The following is a 23,248-nucleotide window of genomic DNA, read 5'->3' as shown; positions in this document are numbered from 1 at the left end:
AACCTACAAATTTAAACAAGTAAACATGTAAAGTTTGTTTTGTAAATTGTTAAATAGAAGAAAAAAAATCAAAGAACTTACAACTTTATGAAAGCCTAAATTTAAAAGTGAAAATTCAAAATTAAAACTAAAAGATAAGCTAACTAAAAGTAAAAAATAAGCTTGCAAATTGTTGGTATGAGTTTCCCCAATTAATGAAACAAGCCTAGAAGACAAAACAAAATTTAGAACACAAAAGACATAACAGTGGGAACCGAACTCGTAATGTTCAGTTAATCACATAACTCTTGCATCCATTAAGCCAAAGGGAGAACTTGTGTATTAACTTTCTACATCAAATTTATATATATTAAAAACATACATATTTTTTAAACAATATTGGGCCGTAGATGCTTTGGGCCCTGCGCGGTGGCACTTCTCGCACAGGCCCAAAGCCGGCCCTGAACGGCGACTACTGGTGGTCTAACATCCGTAACACTATTACACATTCAACAATCCGAACAAACTAACCACGTACAGTTAGCAATTCTAATGAGTCAAATACTCGTTGCTCTCACTTCTCCGGCTAACATTCAACTGCTTCACATTCTCCACGCGCCCACCAATGTATCTCCACCCACCCAAAATCTTCAACAAAAAACCCAAATTACACCATCATCAACAACCACCTGACAGATTAAAAATCCAATCTTTAGCTACCAAAACCCCCCCTCTTTCCATGAATAAAAACCCTAATTTTCTCCCACATTCTTTGCAGGTATCTTTTCTTGATCCTTTACATACTTATGGAGTTTTTGCTGTATCTTGTTTTCACGGGTTTTATGTGTTCACATCCGTTGTTTTAATATTCAGTTGGTTCACTTTATATAGGATTAGGAAACAGAAGACGGTATTTAGTGGATGTTGTGGTTAAAGATATAAGTTATTGTCACTTGCTTAGAATGATAATTTGCAGAATTTTGTAACAACAATTAATGTTTTCCCATTATGACAACTAGTTCTTGGAGACATACAAGTTGCTATAAATTTTCAAATCGGTATATTTGCGCTGCTATACGTTAGTTAAGCGTCAACGAGTTGTCATTGTTATAGTTCCTTCCTTTGATAAGTTTATATTATGATATTCTCTTTGACATTGAAGACTATATGATTAGGGGTTAGAGTAATGTGGTGCTTAACTTTATATGATACTTCATTACAGGGAATGTCTCTTGAGTTGAGTATAATGGACATGGATGATAAACTCGTTGCTAAAGGTGAGAACTTGACAAACGCTAATGTTCAGTTCATTGCCACTTACTACTGGTTTGTTAAAGATTCAAGATATAAGTTCTTGTCACTTGCTTCCAATGAAAATTCGTGGTAGTTAATGTTTTCCCATCATCAAACTAGTTCTTGTTGCTCTTCTATAGATAGCATTAGGTAAAAGATTTCAAATTAGTATATTTTCGGTATACATTAATTGTCATTGTTTGATTATTTTTCGGTTCTCATATCGAACACTGTACGATTAGAATTCAGGCTAATGTAGTGCTGATTATTCTTATGCTACTTCATTACAGGGAATGTCTCTTTGAGTACAATGGAAATGGATGATATACTTGTTGCAAAAGGTGAGAACTTGATATGTATTACTGTTCAGTTCATTGCGACCTAATAATGTAGTGCTGCTGAACATTTTCTTCACGGATTTAGACTTCTTACTAATGCGCAGTTAATTGCACAACAAGATTGGAAGGGGAGATAAAGTTCTTGGATAACAATATAGCATACCAAACTATATTATCAAGTTAAGTATTTATTATACTTCTTAAAGACTTGTTGGTAAAACTAAGATATATTTGTTAATTTTTCCGACTCATCAAATGTGTAGATTGTCAATAACTCGAAGTTTTTTTTTTTTTTTTTTTCTGTATCACTGTATGTGTAGATTGTCAATAGTTGACTCATGCGATTGAAACCCCAGGAAACCATTGCCGCCCACAAGCTTGGTTTTAAAAAGTGTGCCCTAGGCGCGGGGCACACTCTGGATAGCGAGAATAACGACACTTTTTTTAAAGAGTTAAATGCTATTTTAGTCCCTGTGGTTTGGGCCATTTTGCCAGTTTAGTCCAAAGGTTTGAAACGTTGCCATTTTAGTCCAAATAGTTTCAAGTGTTGCCATTTTAGTCCACTGGGTTAACTCTGTCCATTTTTTATGTTAGCTAGAAGGGTAGTTCGATCATTTTATATGGTCGAATTGCCCTTCTAATTAACAGAATTACATATAAAATGACCGAAATGCGCCCTTCTAGTCAACAAAATAAAGGGATGGAATTAACCCAGTGGACTAAAATGGCAACGTTTAAAACTATTTGGACTAAAATGGCAACGTTTCAAACCTTTGGACTAAACTGGCAAAATGGCCCAAACCACAGGGAATAAAATGGCATTTAACTCTTTTTTAAATATAAATAGCAATTGTATAGCTATAAAATAGCTGGGTTTTAGGTTTTTGTTAAATATACATGTAAAGTAGCATATATATACCAGTGTATTTTGATATAATATACATATAAAATTAATTTTTTTTTTCTAGTGTATCACTATTTATAAAATAGCCGCCCGCTATTTATCGCTATTCGCTATGTAACATATAGGTACCTTATTGCTATTTGTCGCTATTCGCCATTAACAACTATGCATATAGGTTACGTATATAAAAGTATCATATATAGACTATAGAGCTTATTGATATCAGTGTTTTGGGTACGTGCCATAGAAGCGTATGCGAAATGCAAGGAAATTTATATAAATACCTTGTGCGAATATATGAAGCGGTGCGCTTTAGCGCCTCGGCTAGGGACTCAATCGCCCCGGTGCTCCTCTCATTTTTCAAAACCAGGTAAGCAATAGTTAAGGTTCATTTTGTCATGAACTAATTTTTTTTTTGAATAAATCTGTAGGTGTCTTGGTTTTAAAAAACGAGAAAGGCACAAAAGCGATGGGGTCTAAAACCGAGGCGCGAAATGTACAACCTAAAAAGCACGTTGTATCACAATCTATTGCACAAAAATGATGGAAATACATGAGGCACGCTCCTCAGAGTCAACTTTTTGCCAAAAGAAACGCACCTCATGTGCGCTTCTTGTAAAACTCGTGCCTCGTGTAGGCTGATGGCGCCTCGCGCCTAGGCGCACCTTAGGCGCGAGGTAGGTGTAGTTTTTGTATAAGATTATTGTTGTTATAAACAATAAATTTGGTCTTTAATTTTCTTCATTTATGATTTATGAGGAAAAGTTCAAGACAAGTTTGTTGAAAAGGGGCCGTATCCTATGCCTGATATCCGCGTATTTACTTTCACAATTTCTATATAATGGTTGGTGTTGAGGCCTTAAAGGTATAGAATACAAAACCCTAGAAAGCAAGAGCGCCGACCGACGTCTTCATCGATACGCTGTTCTTCACTAGCTTGATTTCATTGGTCTGCAGTCTGCTCATAATTCGTTTTTTTTGAAACTCTGTAAGTATATTCACTTCTGTAATCTTTTCACACACGATTTGTGATCCGCTTTCTTGCATCTTTGTATGCGATATATATATATTTTGACAATGTGATTTTTACAAAGTTCTTAACTTCATATATTGCTGAATTAAATTGTGGATCTGTACGAATAAGAATATTTCTTGCTGTTTTTGGATTGTCGTATCGTCTGTTATACTCTCTAGGCTCTAGATTCTGATATCTGATAAGCACAGGGATGGAATTCTGTCTTCAATTGCATTCGAGTCGAGATTTATATTCCCGTTTTCGTTGTTTAATTTAATTTAGATCTACTGGTGTTTACCTAGAGATGCTAAACGGGTTGTGTTTGCGGGTGGCGGGTTCAACCCGAACCCAACCCAAAAATCGTGTCACACATGAACCCGAACACAACCTGAATATTCGTGGGTTGTCCCGAACACGGTCCGATCAACTCGAATTTTTAATTTTTTATTGTTGTATTAAAATTAAAATATTACTAAAAAACACAAATGTATATAATACAATTACATTTAATTTAAAAAATCTTATGTCAATTTCTCTTTAGTTATGGCATAAAATGCACACTCAATCTAAGATATAACATAAAACATATTGTTAAAAAATAATATATAATATAAATGGGTCAACCCACCAACTCGGTCGGGTCGACACGAACCCAGCCTGTTTTGCTAAATGGGTTTGCGGGTTCAACCTGAAATTGACCCCAACCTGTTTAGACTAAACCCAAACCCGTAAATTTCGTGTTAGGTTCGTGTCGTGTCAGAAATTCACACCCCTATGTTTAGACTTTCATCATTTCATGCTTAATTTTTATACAGAGTTAGTTCCATCTTATCATTCATAGGTAGGGTCAATTTAATTAATTATTTTATCATTTATTTATCTCAACTCTTGTGTATTTTTTTTGATAAAGCAATCAACACAGATGGATAAGAAAATTGCGAAGAATCAGGATTCAAAGAAGGTACCCGTGGGTCCTAAAGGCCAGCCATCAAGAAGGAACAAGAGAAAAGGGGCAAACCCTAAGCGAATCCCACAAAACACAGATTCTAGATTCTCAGGTACATTGATTTGCAGTAACTCCGCGTGTGGGGCTGTGCGTTGCGTTTTTTATCCCTTCTGTAAGAGGTGTTCATGCTACATTTGCCATTTATTTGATAACAACAAAGATCCTAGTCTTTGGTTGGAATGCGCATCTGATTCTCCATCAGACTCATGTGGGTCATCTTGCCACGTTGAGTGTGCCTTCCGACGAGGAAGGGTCGGTGTAGTTGATCATGGCCAAGGGATGCGGCTCGATGGGGGTTACTGTTGCGCGTCATGTGGTAGACGCTCAGGGATACTTGGGTGAGTCCTTCTTGAGTTTGGTTCGAAAATGTTTTTATACAAAAATTCATTGCAATATGTTTTTCTCCTTTTGAGTTTAGTTTACTCTTTTTGGTTGACATGTTATCATTCTAGGTATTGGAAGAGGCAACTGACCATTGCAAAGGAGTCCCGCAGTGTCGATATCCTATGCCATAGGATATATTTGTGTTTTAGGCTTCTAAATGGCACATCCAGGTTTAAAAACCTACATCAATTTGTTATAGAAGCAAAAAATAAATTAGAGGCGGAAGTGGGCCCACTGGATGGGGTCCATGGCAAGGTGGCACCATTTATTGTAAGCAAACTCTCTGTCGCAGGAGAAGTGCAAGCATTGTGTAATGCTGCACTCCAAAAGGCAGACGAATTTTCTGCCACACGTTCTAGTCCCCTGGGTGGTAAAGGTATCTCCTCCAACCTGGCTTCTTTCGCTTAAAAAATGGGTCGGGTTGGGTTGAATTGGGTATGCGTTTTATGTCCAAATTGTACTTTTTTAAAATCATTAGTACATCAATTAAGATTACAAAAACCGTACTATTCCTATGCGCGTTTTATTTAGGTGGTTTTGTGCTTCTTCTAGCTAGTTTTTTCTGTTAAAGACCCGAATTGACCCTTCAATTCCTATGCGTGTTTTATTTTTCTCTTTGCAGAAGGCTCCGTTCTTCAAAAGGAAGGAACATCTGGTGCCAATGATGCTGAACCAGACTCCATGCTTAAAGTCCGAGACTCTGGCAAACTGCCACAGCTAACTTGGGTTGAAGAACAAGGAGGCTTGGATGATATGTCAGGTCCAGAATTGAGTGGGCTTGGTCATATGGTCAGGCCCGACACTTCGAAAGCTGACGGGTCACCATCTACGTCAAATGGGCTGGACAGGAATATCGTCATAGTTCTTGATACAGATGACGAAGCTGCTCCAAATGATATCCCTAGGGATGACGCAGAAAAATCGGCCCAACATGGGCCCAATGTGGAAGTGGCAGCTGTTAACCCCCAGGCCGGGATGACAAGAAAGAGGCCAGCTAATACAGAGGCCCATGATTCTGATAACCTGGAGCAGAAGTATGAATATTTTGTGCTGTTCCGAAAGCTTGAGCGTGAAGGGCACATCACAAAAGAATTTAGACAGAAACTGTTCACGTGGTTTAGTCTGAGTTCAACCGAGCATGAACGAAGAGTGATCAATGCTTTCATCCGAACACTCGGGGATGACCTTCAAAGCTTAGGAGAACAGTTGGTTGACTCCTTTGGGGATATAGTGAACAGCAAAAGGCCCAAAACTTAATTCTGCCGTCAGCTTTGGCACTAAACAAGAGGGACTAAAATGTCACCGGCGGGCTTCTTGTGGGAAGAAGGGCATCCATCCGTATATGGATGTTGAGTTATGGGCTTGGGTTGGGTGGGTGTTGCAGTTGAGAGAGAGATGAAGAAGGGTATCAGTGATGGAAATTTGACAGTCGAAGATGGTTTCTGATCGACGAGAGAGAGAGAGAGAGCAAGATGAGTTGGATATGTTTTTAAAACTTTTTATTTTTTTAGTGCTATTTGGTAAAAAGACTGAAATACCATTTCATGTGTTTGTCAAGCACATGGCTAGAGTTTACTGAGAAATTGTATGGAGTTGATGTGAAGGATGAAGAGTGTAGCAAAAACTATTACAGGGAGTGAATGTAATCTTTTTTTAAGAGACATTCTCTAATTTGGAGCTAAATAAAGGACAAAATTGCATTTTAGTATAGTATTAATGTTATTTTATCGATATGGAATCTTACTATTCATTGGTTATGTTGAGCCCTATGTTGATTAATTTTCTCGACATTTATTTATGAGTAAAAACAATTAGGAGCGTTTGATTCGTAGAATGTTTTCAAAGAAATTGGAGTTATAAAGTGATTTTCAAATGTGAAAGGTGTTTGGTTTGTTTAGATAAAGAAGGAATTGAAATCTTCAAAAACTGAAACTATAAAAATACCCTAAACGAGTCGAGCCGAGTCCGGGTTCAAGCCTATTTAACTTAAAAAGCTCAAACTTATCTCGATTCAAGTTCTGTTTCTAAAGCTTGCACTCGGCTTATATGGAGTTTTTCAAGCTCAGGTTTGGCTCATTTATTATTTATTCATCACTTTATATTAGTTATTATTATTATTATTATTATTATACTATTATTTTGCAACATGTTAGTGTTGGTGTTAGTTGTACCATATGCATAAACTTTTTTTTGTGCTCATTTATGTTGTACAATTTACTTGGTTAAACTTTAAATACATGTAAAAGTATTGGAGTAAAGGGTATAAAAAGGATAAAAAAAGCAAGTTAAAAATATTTTGCAACATGTTAGTGTTAGGTGTTAGTTGTACCATATGCATAAACTCTTTTTTGTGCTCATTTATGTTGTACAATTTACTTGGTTAAACTTTAAATACATGTAAAAGTATTGGAGTAAAAGATGAAAAAAGCAAGATTAAAAAAAACCAAGTGAGGTAAAATCAAATATGCCAAAGTTACAACTTCAATTGATTGTTTTGGTGTCTTCTTTTGGTTGGGTGTATAATTTACTTTAATTTATTGTTGAATGGTTCACATTATCTAAATTTTGAGAAAGCTGATTTATTTGATCTTTTTCCCTTTCTTTTTTTATTGCCTCTTGGTCAAATCAAACAAGATATAAGTTAATTTACAATTTTAAAATCCATGTCCTTTTTAAAATCAAACAAATTGATGCAATGGTTGTTGTTATGTATGTATTATGGTTTGTATAGTGGTAATGATATATATTATATATAGATATAGATTACGATGAACATGTCAAACGAGAAAAAATAGACGCGGGTTCATCGCAACACACGTGTCCTAGATCAACTTAGTTATTTTATTCTATGTTTTACGTTTCACTTTTATTTTCTTCGCATTAGCAACGCGCGGGGTGCTTAATACTAGTTATTATGTTATTTTTCATAATTTTATAATTTACTTATTTTTCATAATCTTATAAACTGTAATTATTATTTAAACTAATAATATAACCCGCAAATGATGCGTTGCGGGCCTGTTGTAAACATCGAATGGATTAGTCCAGCGTAATATCATGCGTTAACCATATGAAAATACATGTTTCGACGTATTCAGTTCAACTCAATGTAACATATATAAACATTGTGGTTGAAATGTTTTAGCGTCGTTAGGTTACGACTATTGACAAAAAAGAGGACTTTCATAAACTAATGGCCCACTTTTCGCAAAAAAATGGTTCTCCTCGAAAAACAAAACATAAAAAATTTTACGTTTCTTCTTTCCAATTTTTTTCATGAGAAAATTGCTCGGATAGTCTCTGTGGTTTGTCCATTTTTCACATTTAGTCCCTAACTTTCTAAAATTACACCTATAGTTCTCAAGTTTTTGACTTTCGTTCACGGATAGTCCCTAGCGTGGATGAGGGTTAGTTTTTGGTGTTAGGTGCGTGTGAAATGACAAAAATACCTTTACTGTCATATTTTACAATTTATGTGGGATCCACCACCCACCCTACCCACTTCATCTTCTCCACTCCACACCACACCACCACCGCCATCTCCACCTTCAACCACCGCAACCTCCACCGTCGCCATCATCACCGCTCGCTCGTTCTGGCTTTGGCGGAGTGGCGTTAGATTCCTGCTTTTGGAACTTGAACTTTATTAAGAAACTTTATGACATAACATATATAACATAGTTATATCTTAATCCATATCTCGACTTGACCATGTCGCATTGATTCCTCAATAGAATCAAGAAAAAGCCAGAACGAGCGGTGATGATGGCGGCGGTGGTGGTTGTGGCGGCGATGGTTATGGCAGTGGTGGTTACGGTGAAGGGGGGTGGTAGGTGGTGGTGGTGGTTGAAGGTGGAGATGTTGGTGGTGGTGTGGAGTGGAGTGGGGAAGATGAAATGGGTAGGGTGGGTGGTAAGTCCCACATAAATTGTAAAATATTAATTATATTTCTTTTAACTTTTTAGTTATTAATTTGACAGTAAGGGTATTTTTGTCATTTCACACGCACCTAACACCAAAAACTAACCCCCATTCACGCCAGGTGTCACACCCCAACCGATGGCAGAATAATCGGGATGTGGCATGATGCGAATAGGTTGCTTGAGAGAATCCACAACGACTAATTGTGACAATATTTAATAAGGTTCAATTTCCCATACAATCAAACAAACATTCTCACAAAAACGAAACGGATTCCAGTAGTTTCTCAAGCAACAAAACATAACATAACAAAACTTGCAATTAAGTTTAGGCGGGTTTCTAGAGTCCTAAACCATTTCCAGCAGTATTCCATCAACCTGTCACATACGTTAAAATAAAAGTCAATACAATAATGTAAAGGTGAGTACACAAGTTTTGCATAAGTATAGTAATAAAGCGTTTACGCATAACCAGCATGTAACACGTAAAGGGGCGAATCAAGTTTGTGGTTTATTGGGTATGCCTATTAGTTTCTTATAAAATACTTGTTGGGATTTTGAAATTATTTTTTCTTATCATTCAAAATATTTAAAGTTTAATGTTCTTAACAACTACAATAAATTAAAATATGATTAATTACACACGTATAATTATCATTATAAAAAATTTAAAATAATAAAAATATGTTAAATTTAAGATGGCATAAATATCTAAAATAAAAAACAATCTACTTTTATATAACTGAAAACTGTTAAGAAAAAATATTCAAATAATAACAAAAAATCTAACAATAAAACAAAGAAAAAATATTCCATTTTACTAATTCCACAAACACGAACTTGTTCATACCTAAAACTTAGCAAACACCACCAAATCTCCACCCGATTTGTTCGGATATGAACCCAACAAACACGAACTTGCATCAACATGGATGTGTTCCTATTTGTTCAGATCTGAACCGAGTTGTAGAGATTTTCCGATTCGCTCAGAGCTAAAACCCATATGTTCCGATTTGTTCATATCGTTGACAACCACCACCAAAACATGTCTCACACGCCGGATTTGATAACCTTTTCTGCAATAGTAATGGGTGTTTAATTTGGAACAAATATATGGTGGTGGTGGGTGTTTTGGTTTAAAGGAGAGATGAATGAGGAGAGAAGTAGTTTTGGTTGAGAGGAGAGAAATAATGTGTGTCTCTGAATAAATCTTATTTAAACTCTTTAATGTGTGTTTTTGATAAGAAAGAAAAATCCATATTTAAAACTTAAAAAATAAATATACACATTTAATGCAAAAGCATGATGTTACATGCTCCTCCTTGTCCACACAAAAAATCAAATCCACAACTCACTTTCCATTGCTTTGAAAAAGTACGTAAGTGGTCAACCAACAACCTCTGCAACCTGCATTCTATAAACAAATATAGATCCGAAAATGCCCTTCACCACTAATGTAACAACGAAGACGCGTCTGAATCCGGACCGCATATAGAGTTTCTAAAGTTTTCTTAACTTTATAGGGTTTCCTCTATAATTGGCCTATATATATATATATATATATATATATATATATATATATAGGGAGCCGCTAGAATGAAAACCACCCCGAGTTGTAAGAACCGCGAGAACTACACCCCACGGGTGGGCGTTCACCATGATTTTTTTACAACTAGATGTGTGTATTATAAACACAGCCGTAAAAAAAAATTTTAAACGCCGCGGTCGAGGGGGTAGTTTTTTACACCACAAGTTTGGTGAAAAAAAAAGAAAAAAGAAAAAAAATTAAAAGTACCAAACTTTTGGTGTAAAAAACTACCCCCTCGGCCGCGGCGTTTAAAATTTTTTTTACGGCTGTGTTTATAATACACATATCTAGTTGTAAAAAAAAAATCATGGTGAACGCCCACCCGTGGGGTGTAGTTCTCGCGGTTCTTACAACTCGAGGTGGTTCTCATTCTAGCAGCCCCCTATATATATATATATATATATATATATAGGGAGAGGATCATGAGAAAACTACATCTAAATGAGCAAACTAGAAAACTAACTAAAAAAGCCTAAAAAAGGTAAAAAAAACTTACCAATTTTTTTTTACAATTTTTTATAAAAAATCATTATTTTTTATATATAAAAAAATTTCAAACTGCACATGTGCATTATATGTGTACTAAACATGTACACTATATCTGTAATAGTACACATGTGCAGCACACACTTTTTTTTTTGTGTGTTTTTAGGCTTTTTTAGTTAGTTTTTTGGTTTTCTCATTTAAACTAGTTTTCTCATGATCCATCCCATATATTATATATATATATAAACAAAATTTAATTATTGGGAGAAAACCTTTTTAATTGAGAAAACTTAGGAAACTCTAATCTCCCGACAATTTTTTTGAAAAAAATCACACGTGTAATATACACGTTTTTAAGAGTTTTGAGCGAAAAAAAAAAACAAAAGCACCGAAAGGATATTTTTTTAAAAAATAAACAAGTTTTGCGCAAAGCTACTGTAACATATGTTACACAAAAACTTGTTTATTTTTTTTTTAAATTTGGTAGGATTTTTTTTGATATTTTTGCTTAAACCCCTTAAAAACGTGTATATTACATGTGTGATTTTTTTCAAAGCAAAAAATGTCGGGAGGTTAGAGTTTCCTATGTTTTCTCAATTAAAAGAGTTTCCTATATATATAGTGGGAGTTGGCTACAAAGTCCATTTTCTACAAAGTGTAAAAAGTCATAAAACACCGTAATGCCAACCATAAAACACACTCAAAACCCACAAATAACAAAGTGAATATTACTAAAACGACATATTTGTGGGTTGTGTTGTGTTTTGGTTGGTAAGGCTTTGATTATTGAATGATTAACATTAGTGTGTTTTATGTTGATTATCATGTTGTGTTTTATATTCATAGTTTTACGATGGTCTGTTTGAAGTTTTTATAGACTGTTAGGGTTTGGATATTGTGTTTTAATGATATACACCCTGTTATTTGTGGGTTTTGAGGGTGTTTTATGGCTGAAATTGTGGTGTTTTATGACTTTGTATACTTTGTTTGAAAAATGGACTTTGTAGCCGAACCCCACCCTATATATATAGGATTCTGTTCAATTAAGAACCATCACGAGTTGTGAGAACCACGAGAACTCCTACTTTCCGCGCGAGTTGGGTCACCAATTTTTGTACAAACGTAGATAAAAATGTTATAAACACATCTGTAAAAACAAAAAAAAAATTGTCGAGTCGGTAGTTACGCCGATATAAATTTTATTTACGCCTGATGTATATTTTCTTTATGGCAATGTAATTTTTTTTTACATCGGAGGTAAATTTTTACATGCGATAACTTTTTTTTTTTATTTTTTACTCTTTTTGCTGGAACAAGTGACTTTTTACATATGGCTTTTAGTTTTTTTTATTCAAAAGGGCATTGATGAAACAGTGGTTAACCAAGGGAGGTTAATTCACTGGTCTCGTCAAGTAGGGTTAATCCCTTCTTTCCGAGGATCGGTGGCTGGATCGTCCGCTGGTCTATCTCCTGCACAAGGAAAACAAACCGTGACTCGTAACAAGGAGGATGGGGTGGGGGGTGCTCCTTGTTACCACTCTCCGGCGTGAGAATCAGTAATTTTCTTGTGAAGCAAAGTGTGTGATAGTAGTAGTAGTAGTGAGAGAGTTGAGAAGAGATACCTCAAACCTGGTTTGGGATGGGTATTTATAGCCGATGAGTGAAGGAGGGTAATTGAGTGGCTGGACTGACAATGCGCCGCCCTTATGCAGGTGTGTCAGGCTTGACGGTTGTGGAGGTGAAGCCACGTCCTACTGCGGTGTCAGTCTGTTGCTTATGTGTGGCTGACAGGCGACTGTCATGGGTGCCACTTGCACTGTGGTGTCAGTCCCACTTGCCTCGTGGGCAGGATGCGGTGCCACGCCGCATCGCTGCTTGCGGTAACTGCCGTTGTTTCCGCGTTTTCACTCTGGCTAGGACTGCGGGATGCGGTGCTAGGCCGCATCGCACTTGTGGTGACTGTTGCTGTTGTCCAGATCCCTTGTCGTGACGAAAATGTTCATAGGATGTGGTGCCAAGCCGCATCGCTATGTGTACACCCATTTTCATACACAAGGTAAGTCTTCTCATCACTTGACAGATTGGATTCGACCGCTGTGTTCGCGCGTGCCCGCACGGACACAGATAAGTTCTTGCCGGTGGGGGTTCTTGATGAGGGTAATGGTCACTCGCAGCCATGCTGGTGCGAGATCTGGGACCATACCCCTTCAAGTTCCCCCAGTCTAGTGTTGTTTCCTCATGCAAGTTGCATGTGGGAGGAATACTGGACTATGAGGTCGACTGGGTACTTTGGAAGTTGGAGAAGATTCTAGGCCAGACTGGTGGCTCCTGCTTCAAGTAAATCAAGCTGGGGATCTGGTAGAGTCATGTGACGTCTCTTCCGTATCGGTGAGCAAGTTCCGTCTGATGCGGAATTTTCAGCCGAGGATTTTGATCCGGTAGTATGGTCTTCCTTTTTCTGATGTCATCAGGGTTGGTTGCCACCTGTTGGTGTGCCGAACCGACCTTTGTGTGACAACCGGTGATTTACGGCTCTTAATTACGTGATTAACCGGTGATTAATGCGATAGTAAATAGTGTTTACAGCGCAAATTAACTTAATTAGGCCTTTGGAGTGCCCAGGAACGTTTATTCGACTATACAGTGCGCGTGTGGTGATTTACGGGAAAACTGCTGAATATTACGCGACAACCAACTGATACCTTACAAAATACTGACAACGCCGACAAGTATGAATGTTACACCAAAATTTTATGTTTATGAAATTAATATTGTGAATTTATGAGGCTTCCGTGCGACACAAATGCAAACGTGAATTGAAAACGCGAAGAAACGCATCGGCAACAACACGAAAGCAACGGAGACGCCTGTCACCTTCAGAACCTACATTTTACGCTATATTTAGCTCCGTAATGAAATTTTAGTAAGTACAGTCGAAACCGGATCGAGAAACGAATTAAAAACGTCAACGAGGTAATTCTTCGCGATTTTTACCACAACCGACTAACGAGGGGGGCCAACATCGAATACCGATACTATTTTTATATTTTTTTTAAAACCAAAAATTATGATTCACGATATTTTTTTTACGATAATTAGGTTATAAAAACGGGTCTTATAGAAGTAACGGGCCACTAAAACGCGAGAGTTGGGCTTGTGGGGCTTGGGCCCAAGCCCAAAGCCCATTAACAAACATCCTGCTTATAAAAGGGCCTATTACCCTTGACCTTTCTCATTTTTGTGCAGACATAACAGACCAAACACACTCACACACGCACAACTCTCTCTCTCCGGTAAAAGTTCCGGCCGGCTATGATCGGCGACAGCGGAGGTGGTGGCGGCGCCGCCGCAAGCGGTGGCGGTGGAGTTCTCCGGTGAGCCACGCTCTACACGTACCCTATAAACCCCCAAAACCACCCAGCTCCCTCGTTTCTATTTTTTTCCGGCGACTGGTGCGGTGGTGCGGTGGTGCGACACATTGAGAGGCGAGAGAGAGAGAGAGAACCGGCGGTCGGAGACTCGGACCGCCGATCGATGCATTTATCCGGTGGTCTTCTCCGACAAGCGAGACCTCCCCCCCTTTATGTGATTTTTGACCGGTGGTCACCCTGACCGACCATCGGTCGGTTCATTGATCCGACGGTCCTTGCTTCTAACCGACGGGTTATAGAGGTTGATGGTGATATTGTTGATGATGAAGATGGCGGAGAAGATGGTGGTGGTAGGGACGACGCCGACGGCGGGGCGGTTGGAGACTTGGACCGGTGGTCCTTGCCTCGATCCAGTGGTTCCTTTTGGTCCGACAAGTTCAAGTGATTCAGGTACCAGGTTCAGCAGGTTCCGGTTCGGGTGTTCGGGTAAGCCGCGGTTCAGGTCTCGGTCCAGCAGATTCAGGTCACGGTCCAGTCAACGAGATGATACGGGTTTTATTTTCGGGTTTGGTCAAGCTTTGGTCAACAGTTTCATGTTCGGGTCAAATTCCGGGTTTTGGTTCGAGTCAACTCGGTCAAACCGAGTTAACTCGGTTCGGGTTCTGGGTCAAACACGGTCAACAGTGGCCTCGGTTCGGGTTCGGCACGGCCAGATTCAGTTTGGTGCAGTTGGGTCGACTTGGTCAAACCGAGTCGACTCGGTCAAACCTAGTCAACTCAACGAGTTGACTCGGTCAACCCAGTCAACGCCTGACACAAGAAGATGGTAAAAATTTTACGGCGCAATACATTTCGTTATTCTTAAAGTTTTATTTATTTACATGTGAAACGAGCTCGAATCAATTATATTTTAGTTCGCATCTTGAAAATATTCGACAAATCTTATATAAATATTGTTATTATTGTTTGATAAATTGTTGAATTGAGATATAAAGACAACTTGTGTTGTCGGGGGCGTCTAAAAACAGAGGAAACTCTGCCCGTTTTTTCGAGAAAACCCGTTAAACAAACGCGTTTTATTATAAACGAAAACTATCAAATTCAAACAAACGACTATTATAAAAACAAACACCAATGTATATTACTTTTGACGACACGTTACAACATACGAAAACAACGTTAACGCGAACTTTTTTTATAAAAACAAATATAATGGATTACATTTGGTTCGAAAGTCAAAAACTTGGAAACGTATTATGACATAAAATATAATTACTTATGATTATTTCAAACCTCAAGGTTCGGAAATTCTTTTACAAAATAAATGTATTTAGTTATAAAGGGGAGGGCTATATAGAAAACCCTATATATATAGAAAACCCTAGAAAACCTAACCTCCCGACATTTTTTTTTGAAAAAAATAACACATGTAATATACATGTTTTTAAGAGTTTTGGGCCAAAAAAATCAAAAAAGCGCCGAAGGAATGATTTAAAAAAAATCAGCAAGTTTCTGTCTTTTGTGCCTAACACATGTTAGGCAACCGAACATTGCTGAAATTTGTTTATTTTTTTTAAAAACATCCCTTCGGCGCTTTTTTGTTTTTTTTTGGCCCAAAACACTTTAAAACATGTATATTACATGTGTTATTTTTTTCAACAAAAAAAAAAGTCGGGAGGTTGGGTAAAAATGGGGGGAGATTTGAGTTTCCAGAGTTTTCTAAAAATTTAAGGGTTTTTTGTCTAGCCTTCCCTTAGTTATAAGTATTTCAAACAACAAATATTCGGACATTCTTTACAAATAAATATAGTTAATTATGTTTAGTTAAGACATTGAAAACTCGAAATTTCTTTTTAAATATAATTATTATATTTATTTCCAAAGTCAACGACTCGAAAATCTTATAAACTAAACATGACATCTATATTTATTTTCAAACATCAAAAGCTCGATGATCCTTTATAAAATGAATATAATTTTTATATTTATTTCGAATGCCTAAACGACATATACATACAAGACGCAATATATAATGCGAGTTGTTATATATTACTTTTATACAAATATTCTCACATACACATACGACTTCTCGAGACGGCTAATGCGATTATAACGATATAGTTATATTTTATATAAATATTTCTTTATTTTTAAAGCTCTCGAGGATTAAGACTTTCCAAGACTTGTTAATCCTTATCAACGTTAAACGAGACTTAACAAAGTTAACTTAATCATTTTCATTAAGTTAATAACTTACCGTCGAATCGTTCGGTTAACGATTCGGCAGAGCTCGATGACACGTAGTTTAGTTACTGCGTTTATTTAGAAACTTATTAGATAATCCGTGTTAGGAATATTGTAGTATGCACGCTAGCAAGTCAAGTCCTGGAAACGACATCGTGAAGTCGTAATTAGCTAGCTTTGCACAAGGCAACTCAGGTGAGTTCATCACCCCACCTTTTTACGGTTTTACATTTTTGTAAATGTTTTCCGGGTGGAAAGACATGCACGATTTTCAGAAACATACAAAGTTTTCGATAAACAAAGACTGTATATTTTTAGACAAAGCACGTTTTGCAAGAACATACAAAGTTTTGAACAAACGCAAAACTCGTATTTCTAAATCATATTATGAATGGATTTCGAGGAACTCAAATGATTTACGAAAGGGTTATACTAAACATACCGGTTTTTACAAAACAAATGCGTATTATCGAAATGTGAATGATTTTCATAACTAGGGACGGGTCGTCTGGGGATAATATATAGAGACTAGGGAGTTGGCCTTAGAGGCTGGGGAGGTTCAGCATTAGAGGCTGGGGAGGTTCAGCCTTAGAAGCTGGGGAGGTTCAGCCTTAGAGGCTGGCGAAAAATACATGTTACAATTATTACAAACATTTATTTACATGGTATGGTTAGCGTAGGGAGGGTTTATACTACTAGATCATGTGAGGGGTGGGTACAACACTTAAGGCCATTAATCCTCGTTGTTAGGACCGAGGGACACAAGAGTGATAGATCTATTTGGGTGTAGCGAGCCCACACCCGTGAGGCCGGGGCGGCCCATAGAGGTGACTGTGTCTTACCGCCAAAGCCCAGTAACAAATTTTCTAGGTTTGAGTTTTCCTGCACTTCCTCACACATACCAGTGGCTTTGCAACCCATTGGTGATCTCTTGTTCCTTATTGCTACATACCAGGGATTTTTATCATACACACTTACAAAAATACTTGATTTATACAAATTAAATACCATGTTTTATACAAATTCAAAGTATAGGATTATACGGGCATAGAGTCAAAGTCAGGGTGGGCATTGACGGTTATACAAATTTTGCAAATACAAGAGTTTACAAATACATGGTTTTACGAACATAAATCGTTACAAATACAAAGTTTTCATATAGCTGGGCAAGAAAATGATTTTATATTCGTTTTCTCAATATTATTTCATAAACCGGTTATTCAAAAGATTTATTTCAAATCTTTTACAAACAAACTATGAACTCGCTCAACTTTATGTTGATTTTTTCGCATGTTTCTTTCTCAGGTTACTTTTCAGAAACTATGCCACGGTTGGAATAGGAGAACCATGTGGAGTCGAGTACTTAGTGGCGTTCAAATTTCTAGAAAGACTTAGATTATTTGCTTCCGTTGTGCAATGAAGATACCAGTCTAGTCATGCCAGATCTGATAATTTCGGGGTGTGACACTTTGAGACGGTGACTGAAGATGTCAGTGGCCGCAACTCTAGTTGTAACCTCTGCGGTAGCGTATGCAATGCTATAAGTGCCTTGCTATCGCTTTATGTTTATCAACTAGACATGGAACGATGATCCCTATTTTGTGGGGTGTTCGTGTTCTTCCAGTTTAGCTCTCAAGTAACTGCACATCCTTTTCGGTTACCTCGTTCCCTTACATTGTTGGCCGTGTTTGGTCGAACAATGTGGGGAACTTGCGTCATTGTTGGCCGTGTTTGGTCGAACAATGAGAATCGTTCACTTGAACTGTGGGCAAATAAACATGGTCATAGGTATGGTAGTGCCCACCATTGTTTATTCTATGCGGTCCATAGGTGGGCAAAAAAAGTCATAAGCAGACTTGTTACCACTGTTGCTTGGTTTGTTGCTCAAGGAGATTACCTTAGATAGTTAGGAATCTGAGTGAAACTCGTCCGCATTCGTTCTGTAGCCACTTTCCTTCACGCTTAGTTAGAAAGTAGTTTTTCTGGAAGTAGCTTCGCTCATCTGTGTGATGATTTAGTCGTGGCTCTTCCATAGCTACCGTTCGCGTAGTTACTTTCGCCGCAGCTACTCATGAGTGTCTGCGGTTTGTAACAGAAGACTCGCTTTAAAAGAGTGGTATGCTTTGATGTAGCTCTTGAAGGATTAGGAGTCAGGGTTGCTGATGTGCGGTCGCGCATCATACTTATTCCTTTTCCCTATGGAGAAGCTGTTTGCATTCCCTCTGTGGTTGTGAACCGGACACGAGGGATTTGAAGCTTGAAGAAGCTTGAAGGGAATGCGGTTTGCCTCATCCTAAGAAGCGGTTTTCGCAGTCCAAAGAACAACGCCGGTTCTGAGTATCTGACATACCTGTGCGGGCTCGTGTGTGTCATCTCCGCATATTCCACGTGTGCTCGTGGGTATATGAGGATATTGGTTATTCCCCTTTGCATAGTGTAAATATATATTTTCTCCTTTTTTGAGGGGTATGTAAAAAACGACATGCGGTATGGGTTATGGTGCGGAATACCAGAAACCGCATGCCGCTTAATTTTGAATGTTGTCGTCGCTTTTTTGTTGTACACGTGGTAGACCGCACGTGTGAGTTGGTAGAAGTTGGTGGGATTGACCTGGCATATGCTTAAACAAAAGGACGTTTGCACTGCCCAAGGCAACAAATGCACTGTAGCAGTAGTGTAAAAGTCTCTTTTATCAGGCGCGTGGGTGGCGACGCGCGCGTGGTAACCGTTAAAGTAACCGTTGCTCTACACGTGGCATCGCATGACTAGTTCCTTTTTTGCACGACGTTTCGGTTACTGTACAACATTAATTGCGATGAGTATAAAAGGGGAAACCCTTTGGGGTTTCCCCTCACTTCTTTGAAAATTCAAAAAAATTTTCGGTGAGAGAAAGTGAAAACCTTCGTCTTCTCCGATCAATCCTTTGCTTTTTCCGGTGAGGTTTTTTGGAAGTTCCTGAACTTATCCTACATTTTCTTTCTTCTTCTTCGTGATGGCTGAACCATCCAACCCACATTCTTCTCCGGGTGAAAACCCTGAACCTTCGTCACAGGTGGCGGTGGAGGAGGAGGCTAAAGGTGACGCTCCCGAAGAGAAGTTGCCGGTTTTGAAGTGGTCGAAAACGTTGTTCGACAATCTTTTGAGGGACACTCAGATGCCACCAGAATATGGGGCTATTTACCCACAAAAGGGTGACACCGCCGCTGATGCTCCGACGGGGTATGTCACCATGTGGGCTGACTTTTTCGGCGTCTGTAACCTCCGACTGCCGTTAACTGTGTTTGTCGCCGAGGTTTTGGAGTGGTATAAACTCCACATTTCTCAACTGAGTCCTTTCGGGATGATCCGGGTTCGAAACTTTGAGTATACGTTTCGTGCCCTTGGTATGGAACCCATCGTCGGAGACTTCTGGTGGTTCTATCAGATGACAATGTCGATGGGTTTCTTTTCTTTCCGTCAACGGGATGGTAGCCCTAAGTTGATGGTCCCTTCGAAGGGTTTAACGAAGTGGACAACAAAATTCTTCTACATTAAAGCTCCTGCTGTTGCTGCTAAGTTGACCTTTAGGAATGTGATAGACCCGATCATTCCAGAGAACATTAGCGTCCCCAAGGCGGATATGGTGGACTGGTTCCCGAGGTTGCGGATGATCGGGTGGAAGAAACTGAGTAACTCGTAGTTGTGGGTGTTGCGGATGATGCTGGGAAGGATGAGCATGAAGGTAAGGCCCGTTGTGCGGGAAAAAGTGGTGGTAAGTGTCCTTTTTCTCCTTTCGGTTTTTTGCTGTCTTGTTTTTATTACTGAGTTTTTGATATATGTGCTATCAGAGGATGCCCCCATTTGGAGAATGTTTCACCCGGACTTCAAAGGCAAGGTTGAGGTACTTGCTTGTGCGGATGGTGAGGGAGGGTTCAACTTCACCATTCGTGACAATTTCCGGTTGCCTGATCGGAAGGCAATGGAGGCAGAGCTGCGCAAGGCAAATGTACAATAGTACATTCTTCCTTTAGTGTTTTGTAAATAAGTTGGTCTTGCTGATTGTTTGTCGATGTACAAAAAACGCAGGAGATCTTGGGGCCTTGGAAGACCCTGATGCCACAGGTGTTCCCAAGCAGCACATGGAGAAGCATGGTGACAAGCAGTTCCGTAAACCCAAAAAACCGCATGAGCCGGTTGTTGTTCCTCCTTTGGTGCCGGAAGTGGCAGGTATCTCTCGTATTCGTTTACGCAAATACGACGATTACGTGGTAGTGTTTGACACCCTTGAGGGTTTGGGTGTTCCAGGTGGTGATGCGGCTGCGAGTTGATCTTCTGCGGGTTCTAAACCTGCTGATGAGAAGAAACGGAAAGAGGATGTCTCTGCTGCCGGTGGGCAGAAAGGTCCGAAGCTGAGAAGGACCCAGACGGCTCCCATCTCGCAGCCGAAACCTGCGGTTGTAACTGGTAAGTTGACCATATGTTTACAAGTGTTTGTCATTCTAGCTTGTAACTTATAGATGTTCTTTGCTTTGTTGTAGAAACGCGTGAGGAAAGTTTTTCCTTTTTTGACATTCGTTCTTCTCCCCCGCGAGACGCGGCTATGGACGTGGGAGTCCATGAGGAGGATAGGAGAAGCCCTTCTATCGAAGTAGTCACTCTGCCATCTGCGCATGCGGAGGATACTGGGAAGAAGGCTGCGGGTCAAACCATTGCTGATACGTTGGATTCGTCCAACAACCTAATTGACCCGCAGGATAGTGAAGTTCTGGGGAGTGAGAAACTGAGGTCCCCTGATGCTGAAAAACCGAAGTCCCCCGTTGCTGAGAAGACATCTGGCTCAACTGCGGCGAGCACGGGGGTTGAAGATCAACCGTCTGAATTGGAATTTTATTACCGTTCTTACATGGAAAACCAGAGTGTGAATTATCATCGTCCCCCTTGGACTGTATACAAGGGGATGATATATCCAACGATCCCTCCGCTTGCAGGGATATCTTAAGCGGTTTGGGTACACCTTTTGAGGTTCTTCGTGCTCGCGGTTTGCCTCGTGAGAACTGGATAAACCAGCTCTCCTCCATACTTGTTGGAAGTTCTATAATCGCGAACGCAATTATAGAAGATTACAAGGTCTTGGGCCGCAAAGAGGAGGAAACCAGTCGCCTGCGGGCTGAGGCTGAGGCAACGGTGAAGGCTGCTCGGGAAGGTGTGGAGCAGCTAGAAAGAGAGAAGGATGCTTTTGAGAAGCTAAAGTAGACTGAAGCTTGGGCTACAATTGCTGGCCTTAAACAGGTTCGTACTCTTGCCAAATTGCTTTCTGATGAGCGCAAGGGTTGGAGGGAAGCTTGTGCTCGAGAAAATGAAAAACTTTTCCGTGTTCGTCAGGAGCTGACTAATCTCAAGGCGACGAATGCTGCTTTGATGAAAGAGAAGGCCGCAGCCGAAGTGGTTGCCAAAGAGGCAAAGGAGGCGGAGGCACGCGGCGCTGAGGCGCTTGAAGAGGAGAATGTCGACCGCAACAATTCAAACAAAGCTGTTGAGGACCTCAAGGTATGAGCTGCGATTATACTTGAGTTTGTTTCCTTGTTCCACAAGTATAATTGATTGTCTTCCTATACTTGTGTATGCTTTGTTGTTTGAAAGGTTGAAGTGCAGAACCGGGTGACCATTCTTGAGGAGGTCACTGCCCGCGCGACTAAAGCTGACAAATCGCTAAATTATGGACGACCTTATGCTATGCCATACACTTATACTACACTACTCACTATACTATTCGCGAACGCTATTTTCGAACGCGCGTAGGCTTTGAATAATAGGATTCTGTATTCGGAGGCAGTCAGAATGCTCTATGTGCTTCTAGGAGAAATACGTGCCTATCTGCTCCTATGTGCTTTAGGAGGACTATGTGCTTCTGTGCTTCACGTGCTTATATGCTTCCGTGCTTATGTGCTTCTGTGGTTATGTGCCTATGTGCTTGTACGTGTTTCTAAGCTTTAGTAAGTATTATACGTGTGAGGTGAGATTCGATTATGACGTGTCTAAGACCTATGACGATGTCTGTTGCAGACAATGTCAACTGGACATCATCTGGACCCCGACACCCATGACTCTCTCGCCAAGAACAGAGGGACAAACGCCTTGCTGCCATCCTCGCTAAACAAGTGGCCAAGGTTGTGCCTCAGATCGTGAGTGAGATTTACGAGAATGTGAGCAAATCGTCTGAGGAGTCCAGAACCGAAGCTCCTAAAGATGCTACCAAGACTGCTTTCAGCTTCAAGCAGTTCAAGGCTTGCGGTCCAAAGGAATTCACTGGAAAAGATGGCCCAACGGCTAAGTCACTCTGTGCCAGAGTGGATGTCCGGAAAATCTCCGCACTCTAAATGCTACCGGCGTCTTCCAGTCCCGCGCACTAGACTGGTGGACGGCCGAGAGGAACAAACGCGGAAATGATGTAGCCTATGAGCTGACATGGAAGGAGTTGAAGGCCATCATGATGGACGAGTTCTGCCCTCCCCATGAACGCCAAAAGCTAGAGGACGAATTCTGGAATATTAAGCAGAAGGATGGTGACAACGCTGCCCTGACTGCTCGCTTTAAGCAGCTCAGCATCATCTGTCCCGATCAAGTGAAGACGTCTAATATGACGATCAAGAAGTACATTCGAGCTCTACCCGACTGTGTTGCAGATTTTGTGCATGCCGCAAAGCCAGCAACGATCGAAGAAACTTACTTGCTTGCCGCCGA

The 23,248-nt window shown here is 39.6% G+C and overlaps 1 protein-coding gene and 1 long non-coding RNA gene across 9 annotated transcripts; one reads left to right on the top strand and one right to left on the bottom strand.

Annotated features, from left to right (window-relative positions):
• Window positions 1–530: 530 nt before the first annotated feature.
• Window positions 531–6,627, top strand: LOC110865600 (VIN3-like protein 1). 8 transcript variants are annotated; one of them, XM_022114911.2, is made up of 10 exons: window positions 531–757; window positions 1,202–1,256; window positions 1,563–1,613; window positions 1,715–1,789; window positions 2,946–3,191; window positions 3,280–3,307; window positions 3,386–3,502; window positions 4,440–4,873; window positions 4,988–5,295; window positions 5,542–6,627. In XM_022114911.2, exons 8-10 carry the CDS (start codon window positions 4,452–4,454, stop codon window positions 6,174–6,176), a joined length of 1,365 nt encoding a protein of 454 aa, XP_021970603.1. In that variant the 5' UTR covers window positions 531–757; window positions 1,202–1,256; window positions 1,563–1,613; window positions 1,715–1,789; window positions 2,946–3,191; window positions 3,280–3,307; window positions 3,386–3,502; window positions 4,440–4,451; the 3' UTR covers window positions 6,177–6,627. The 8 variants fall into 8 exon arrangements, with proteins under 8 accessions (XP_021970603.1, XP_021970600.1, XP_035830711.1 ...); XM_022114908.2 differs by having other exon boundaries at window positions 3,280–3,502; XM_035974818.1 differs by having other exon boundaries at window positions 2,946–3,307.
• Window positions 6,628–9,027: 2,400 nt separating this feature from the next.
• Window positions 9,028–10,074, bottom strand: LOC110864046. The gene is made up of 2 exons (XR_002549574.2): window positions 9,690–10,074; window positions 9,028–9,217 (listed from the first exon to the last, which is right to left on the bottom strand). It is a non-coding gene; the product is annotated as an uncharacterized LOC110864046 (long non-coding RNA).
• Window positions 10,075–23,248: the final 13,174 nt, after the last annotated feature.

This window comes from Helianthus annuus, chromosome 6 (assembly GCF_002127325.2).
Source record: "Helianthus annuus cultivar XRQ/B chromosome 6, HanXRQr2.0-SUNRISE, whole genome shotgun sequence".
Classification (NCBI taxonomy): Eukaryota; Viridiplantae; Streptophyta; class Magnoliopsida; order Asterales; family Asteraceae; genus Helianthus; species Helianthus annuus.
This window is presented reverse-complemented; position numbering and strand designations above follow the sequence as displayed.